At 50.0% G+C, this 7432-nt stretch overlaps 1 protein-coding gene across 2 annotated transcripts; it reads right to left on the bottom strand.

Annotated features, from left to right (window-relative positions):
- Window positions 1-780: 780 nt before the first annotated feature.
- Window positions 781-6860, bottom strand: PHB1 (prohibitin 1). 2 transcript variants are annotated; one of them, XM_026106929.2, is made up of 7 exons: window positions 6777-6860; window positions 6347-6472; window positions 5796-5957; window positions 4937-5079; window positions 4273-4389; window positions 2980-3075; window positions 781-1956 (listed from the first exon to the last, which is right to left on the bottom strand). In XM_026106929.2, exons 2-7 carry the CDS (start codon window positions 6432-6434, stop codon window positions 1744-1746), a joined length of 819 nt encoding a protein of 272 aa, XP_025962714.1. In that variant the 5' UTR covers window positions 6435-6472; window positions 6777-6860; the 3' UTR covers window positions 781-1743. The 2 variants fall into 2 exon arrangements, with proteins under 2 accessions (XP_025962714.1, XP_025962713.1); XM_026106928.2 differs by having other exon boundaries at window positions 6740-6838.
- Between the last annotated feature and the right edge of the window lie 572 nt (window positions 6861-7432).

Raw genomic sequence — 7432 nt, 5'->3', positions numbered from 1 at the left:
CTCTGGCTGTAAGTGCCTACTGAGTGTATTCTGGCTTTGTGGAGGTAAAGAAAGCCAGAGAGGACTCGAGAAGTGAAGTGATGGAGCCAGCGCTCCCATGCATGTCATCTGTAGATCGGAAATAAAAACCTGTTCAGCCCCAGAACTTTCTTTGTCCTGAAGGTAGTGCAACATTCACAGCCTGATTTGAACTCCAGCAAACAAGAAGGAACTGGGATTTAGCTCCACTATGGAGGTGTGGTCCATTTGTAGGGACAGTCTTATATGAGACTGCAGTAGAAGCTACAGAGAACTGGGCCTCTTCCTTGACCAGCAGCTTAAAGGTGCTGAATCTATACATATAAAGTCAGGGTAGCCATGTACTAGGCTTTACAGCTCTCTCTCTCATTTAAAGATAGAAAAACAGGAGTAGAAGAACAGAGGGACTTGCCTGGGCCCGATTGGGAGCAGAATCCAGCTAGAGGCTCATGCTTTGGATCCTGAGGTCTGTCCAGGCAACATCCTACCTTCTTTCATTGAGCAGCTCTGCTTGTGCCTCTGCTGCGGGACCCTTGGAAGAGAAATCTCACAAAAACCTCAAGGTATTCTCAGCCTTACATTGTTACAAGTGAAGAATTTAGCCTAAGACAATTATATTTCAAGGTTTAAGTTGTTCGGAGCAAGACTATTTGCTTGCGCTAAGTGACTTTTATGAAAATAATCTAGCACAAGCATAAGGTGTTTTGCTCCACTGACCCAACCTTTATTTTTCTGAGGGATCAAGAAAACACACTACTAGGCTTGGGACCATGGCATTTATTGAAGGCTAGTTATACAATCTCACCCATCACGTTCTCCTTGCAATTCAGATTCCCTAAATAAAAAGAGCACTGATGTAACAGAGAATTCAGCCCACCTCAGACTGCCTGAGCCACGGAGCACGGAGTCAGCCCCTCTTTGTCCGAGGCACCATTCGGAATAGACCAGCTGCCACATTTACTGACCTTGGTGAAAGAACCAACGTTGCACAACAGGGCAGGCAACAGCAAACAGAACAGTGTGCGGCAGAGGGGGGGGAGAAGCGGAGATGCCCCACTTCTAGCATGGGACTGAGAAGTATTTCCTGCAGAGAAAGTATCTTCTCCTCCAGCTAGTCCTTAAGGTGGATCTCTGCTTTTCTCACCCCCAGCCACAATCCATTCAATCTGTGCCTTGTGCTAACAGTGCCATGGTTCACACAGGCACAGCAGAGCCACTAACCTAACTGAGATATCCTCTTACTCTTAGCTGACACCTGGAGAAACACTGGCTTGACTGAAGAGCGAGCCCTGAGCATCCCTGTTCCATAGTCCAGGACATGCGAGTCTGTAACGACCACGGCTCAAACAGCCTAAAGGCACTGATGCATCACTGGGAAACCTGATTGATTCGGCACTCTTGTGGTCAGGAAGTCTCCTGGGGTACTTGTTCATCCCAGAAGTCAAGAGATGAAAACACTCCCCAGCTCTGCTCCTGCTGCTCAAACTGCCTGGAAAGGGGCAATTCTCACACCTAGCTTAATGGTCACTGGAGCCACTGCTCTGACCGTACATGGGAGGAATGCAGGTCTGTTGTCAAGAGTGTTTGGTTTTATTTAAGAACTCAAAAGGGGTTGGATTTTAATTTCCTCTCTTTTACCCAATCTGGAAATTGCAATGATTCTTTTGGAAAGGGCTGATCTGGTAGGTAGAAGTGATCATGTTAGCTATGGCTGCAGAGCCACATTCACTGTGGCAGCTGGAGGAGCACAGACTGTCCGGAGGGCAGGTAGGTGACATTGCGGGACCGTGAGAGCTGGTAAGCGATGTCTTCAGCTGCCTCCAGTTTGCGCAGCTCAATCAAGCCATCGCCTGCAGTGGCCAGCGAGTTGGCAATCAGCTCGGCTGCTTTTGAGTCTCCTTCAGCAGAGATGACAGCTGCTTTCTTCTGCTGCTCAGCCTGCAAGAGAACAAATGAGAAGGGGAATGAGCAACAGAGAAAACAAGAACAAAGCTGAAGGAAGATGCTATTGTCGCATGCAAAGGATAAATTCCCACCTCACCACAAAGCTGCCTTTTTTTTTTCCCCAGTAGGAAACTTAACAAGTGCTAAAATAGAAGGTGATTTTATTTTAAAGGTGTATTCTGTTTCACTGCTTTTTGTTGCCTACTAGAGAGAAGAGGTTTAAAATTCATCTTAAAATTGTCTCATCAGTCTTAACCTCATGAAACATTAACCCATCTATGGGCACTCCTGGTGGAAAATTGCCTAAGAAAGATTTGAGAGCTTTATCTAACCTGGTTTTAACTCTGATGAACTCTTCTATTTAATCATCCTGGTTCTTTACAAGCATCTTACTGCCTCCACTAAATTAATTTGGGGTACAGTTTCAGGTTCTGGCAATCACGAAAGGCTTGTGCTCTCAGCTGTACTGGGGAACTTTTATGTAATTTTTTGTCTGTGGATGCTCAGGCTCCTCATTGAGATCCTGGGTTGATCCGAGATTATGTGGTCTTGCGTGCAGTTAATAATACTGCTAGGACACAGGCCCCCATGCCGGTGATATCAAACACCACTGAAGTCTTCAGCAACCCTCTCAAAATCCACAAACAGCAGGATCATTTGGGTTGCAAATCTCAACCTCAGACCCCATTTCCAAAGGACACTTCCTCCTGAGTGCTGTTTCCTCCCTGCTTTTCCATGCACACATTTCTGTTCAGCAGCTCTGGTAAGAGTGTGACACAGCATTAAAAAAAAAAAAAACACACAAAAAACAAGAAACAGAACAAATAAACAACGCCTCCCCAAACCCACAGAAACTTAGGCTTTATCTATCCAACATTCATGTGCCAGAGCCATACTGGGAGCACTATGTCACCATTATGACCCCAAGTGACATTTGAAATGTTCACTGCTAGCTAGAGTGGGAAGAATATACTGGGAACCGTTTCCAAGTCAAAGTCTTGCATTAGGACAAGGTACCTTTTCCACAATGAATCTGGCTCTCTCCGCTTCTTGCTGGGCCACTTGCTTCATTTCAACTGCCTCTGTGAACTCCTTGCCAAAGGTCAGATGGGTCTGCGGGACAAATTGAGCAACAAAGTCCATAACACTGACAGTTTACAGCAGCATTGCCAAGAACCGCGCAGCTCCCAGGTGGTAGGAAACCTTCCTGTATTGGTGGGACTGGAATGGAGGTGGAAAACTAGCGTCCTTAAAAGAATCAAAGGGCAACAGGAACTAGGACAGGCAGGGCCTTCCCATCCTGTTTTGAAGTGTCGGAGCTACTGAAGGGAGACAACACAAGCACAGCTCCAATCCAGCAGACAGGTAACACCAGTAACTCGGAGATGTACCACACGGTCCTTCCACCACAGCTTACTAAAGCACCCGGCAGAGGGAGCCCGTTCGCCCACCTCTCCCCTCCCAGGCAGGGCAGCCTTCAGTCCGCACAGCGATCCTAAACCTGTCATGCTCAATTACGTACTTGAGTTCTCAGCTTGGACTGTTTGGACACCTGCAGGCTACTGGGATGTTGCAGGAGAAAGGAGAATTTCCTTAAGGAGTGCGTTCGGTAGAAAGCACCAGACGCACACAGCCAAAACTCGCATTTAGCAGAAACAAAGTCACTTTCCTGCAAAGACTTCCTATATGATCAAACCCAAATGAAAGAGCTTGTTTCCCTTTCCTCTAAGCAGGCTTTCAAGGGAAATTCCAGAAGAGAGAGAGAGGTGCATGTACAAGCCAGATTACTGAAGATTTATTTTATAAAGCTTTAGGGGAGGAGGGAGGGAAGAGCTCCCTCCTTGGACAGTCTTGGAACAAGATGCAGTGAGGAAAAGACACACTTGTAGGAAATAAGCGGGATTCTATCAAAGGTGTAGATTTTCACTAGAGCTCCTCAGGCCAGGTACTTTCCCCCGCGTCTCAGAGCACTTGTGGAACAGCAGGCTGCTCTCAAGCAATTTGCAGACTGATCCATTATCCACAAAAAGCACTTGCTCCCTATTTTAACTACAAAACCCCACAGTAGTGAGGTCAGTCAAGAAGAGAGTACAGCTGAGCCTTCAAGGGCTTTCTCAAGGTCACAGAAGGCCAGTGACAAAACCTGACATACTGACTTGAGCTGTAACCACTAAATTATGTGCAACTCCAGACAAACAAATGTCTCCCATACATCTAAAATTCCATCCCCCTTTGGCCACCCACTGGTTCTATACTCCACTACTCTTATCAGAGGAAAAAAGAGAAAACCTGAAAAGGGAGAACTCTTACCAAGGACACATCATCTAGAATGAGGCCGAAGGTTGCTGCTCTCTCCGTGAGGTCTTCACTCACTTGCCTTGAGACCAGCTCTCTCTGAGTGATCAATTCTCCAGCATCAAAGCGAGCCTGACATTAAGATGGACAAAAATGAGAATAAAGCTTCCAGAAACAATAGATTTTTCATATCCTGCATGTCTTTCCACCTGTAAGCCCCAGACTTAATCCAATTTATCTCCCAAAGCTAGCAAACACTAAGCTCTCTTAGCTCAAGTGAGCGGGTAAAGACTGAATGACTGCAAATTTAAGTGTGAGCTGGAAGGGAGGTTTCCCAGTGTATCTGAGCACCTAACATAAAAAGCACATGAGCTGCACTAAAGTTGGTAATGATTATTTGGCAGTCCCTGGGGATGCTTCCAAAAATGGAGATCTTCAGCAAGTAAGCTGAAGCCTAAAGCAATATGAGAATGGCAGAGAAACAGTGTAACTGCAATTATCAGCTTTTCTGGGTAACGTTTTAGAGCCTGGGGGATGGAAAGAGAAGCCTCAGTCTTTAGCATTAGATATTCCACACTCTAGCAGTCTCTCACTGCTAAAAGAAAAAAAAAAAAAAAGAAAAAAAAAAAAGGAAAGAAAGGTGACAGGCAGAGCCCAGCAGCTGTCGTGCTGTCCTTACCACAACAGACTTCAGGATTTCAGTTGTGATTGAAGGCAGGACACGCTCATCATAGTCTTCTCCAATACTTGTGAAAATCCGGGGTAGCTGGGCAGTCACTGGTCTAAACAAGATACGCAACGTGATGTTCACGTTCTGTAGATCTGGACAGAGAGAGAGGGGCACAAGCTTAGTGGTGAACTGTGGGGACAAGAGATGTCCTGAACCTGTCCTCTCCATGGTAACTAAATGAGAAAGAACAAACCTCCTCTCGGGCTTCTCTTTGCCATCAGAGACATGTTATTTTTACTGTCCCTTTCACCTAGGGATACAAATCGTTCTTACAGATAAGATTTAAGCTTCAGTTTGCTTCTGATGCAGGGAATTATTTGCCCTACTGTAGAGGCAGAGATTTTGCATTTAAAGGGACGACCTACGGAAGCGAACGAAGGGTCGCTTAATCTGTTCTGTAATTAAAAAGAGATCAAACCATTCCTGACACTATGCCAGACTGGACTTGGCACGCGCAAGATCACCACGCCCAGAAGACAAAACTCTTACTCAGTGATTTTCTGCAAGGTTAAAGATCATAAAAGTCACAACCATAATAAAGCTTCTTCTCATGCCCCTGTCCACCCAACTGCTAACTATAAAGAAATCCAAAAGCAACATCAGAATAAAACACAGGACGTAATCAGAGCACTTGGATCACAGTCTTGCATGATACTCAGATGCACTGCTCTCTCCTCAGAGCTGCTAAGCATCTTCTCTCTGCTGCCTGAGGCAGAGGCAAAGAACCCAGCGTCACGCAAGTCACTACAGCAGACGCATACTCAAAGCAACACTACTCTCCTATGGTCGCCTGGTCTAAAACACTTACCTTTGCTGCCAGTGATGACAGGAATGTTACGTGGGCGAGACCGACAGTCAAAAATGATTGGTTTCTGTACCCAGGGGATGAGGAAGTGGGTTCCTTCTCCCACCACCGTATCCTGGACTCCGCGGAATCGGTCAAAGATAACAGCTCTGTGGCCTGCATCAACTAGAGAATAAAACAGCATATAAGCAAGGTTTCGCTGTTGTACTTGCGCCCCACCAAAACATTCTCCACGATAGATATTAACAGTGTATCAGGGTTAGTTAAGGCCTTTTGCTGCAGGAGACTGGTGAAATTAGGTAGATTGCTAGTAGCAAAAGAGAAAACTCCAGTCTGCTTTCAAGAACAGCATCTCATTGAGAGTTTCTAGTGAAGGGGCTCTGCAATCCCCTCGCCTATCCAATGCAGAAGGTGCACAAGTCAGTGTAAATCAGCACAGCTGAGTTTCATGTCTATTTTCCCCTGACGCCATTGATAATAAAGGCACAGAACAATGAGGACACTGACAAAAAGGATATAAAATAAACTGGCAATGCTCTGCTTCTCCCACTCACCATTGTAAAGAGCAGAATTGACGACTCCGCCTGCAACAGCTAACCCCAGGCCAAACTTCCCAAGGCTTTCGAACACCTTCGCGGCCATTTCTCACGTCCAGCTCTAGCCCCTTTAGCGAGTCCCTCCTGCAAAAAACGCACAGGCTCGTTAAAAGCGCGTTAAGCGCGGAGCGCAGGCAGTCCTGCGCCTGGGCCTGCAGGACGGAGGATTAACCCCCCCCTCCAAAACGCCCAGCCTGCACCCCCGGGCCTCCCCGCACCCCTAGCAGCCCCGCCCCCCGGATCCCTCCCCACACACCCCCCTCCAGGCCTTCCGCCCCCGGGACAGGCGCCCCTCGGGAGGCCCCTCACACGCCCGCAGGCCGCAGCCCGGCCCCGGCCCGCAGCACCCACCGCGCGCGGCCCGCTCGCCTCCCGCAGCGCCCCTGACCTCCACATGAAGCCGCGGCCACCCGGTCCGCCGCGCCTGCGCGCCGCGCCAAGACGCCCGCTCCTCATTGGCCCGCATTGGCGCGCGGCATTCTGGGAAGCGTAGTTCCTCCCTGCTGCTCCGCTACGGGGCGGCCACGCGCAGCGGCCTACAACTCCCGGCGAGCCGCGCTCCGGCTCGCTCCTCTGCGTAAAGTCGCTCTCCATTGGCCCCGGCGCGCCCGCTGCGCGCGAGGCCTCCTGGGAGCTGTAGTCCCGGAGGGGGGCGGGAGGGGGGCGGTCACGTCGGGGCGGGCGCATGGGGCTGCCGGGGGGTCCCCGGATCCACCGCTCACCCCCGGCTCGCACAGGCCCGGGGGAGCTGCAGCCCCCCGCTCGGCTGCGACGAGGCGGCTGCGGTGTGGCGTGTCCGCTTCGGCGGGAGGAGCCAGGCAGCCGCCGGGGGCCAGCCCGCGGCCCCCACGGACGGGGCGAGGCGCCGGACGGACGGACGGACGGACGGCAGAGGCGCCGCAGGGCCCGGTCGCTGCCGTTCGTCCGCCGATGCCGTCAGCGGGAGCCGGCTGCCGCTAGAGGGAAGCAGCGCTCTCCCGTCGGCTTCGCCCGTGCTGCTAAACGGGGGAAACGGGCAGAAACCGCCTCTCCCCGCCCGCCGCC

This window comes from Dromaius novaehollandiae, chromosome 22 (genome assembly GCF_036370855.1).
Source record: "Dromaius novaehollandiae isolate bDroNov1 chromosome 22, bDroNov1.hap1, whole genome shotgun sequence".
Lineage (NCBI taxonomy): Eukaryota > Metazoa > Chordata > Aves > Casuariiformes > Dromaiidae > Dromaius > Dromaius novaehollandiae.
The sequence above is the reverse complement of the archived record's forward strand: the minus strand, read 5'-3'. Positions and strand labels throughout refer to the sequence as shown.

Coding starts and splice junctions, on each gene's coding strand:
- PHB1 (XM_026106929.2), bottom strand. CDS start 6,434: ATGGCCGCGAAGGTGTTCGAAAGCCTTGGGAAGTTTGGCCTGGGGTTA. Junction 5,958..6,346: donor CAATTCTGCTCTTTACAATG/GTGAGTGGGAGA, acceptor TTTATTCTCTAG/TTGATGCAGGCCACAGAGCT. Junction 1,957..2,979: donor CCAGATTCATTGTGGAAAAG/GTACCTTGTCCT, acceptor GTTCTCTTGCAG/GCTGAGCAGCAGAAGAAAGC.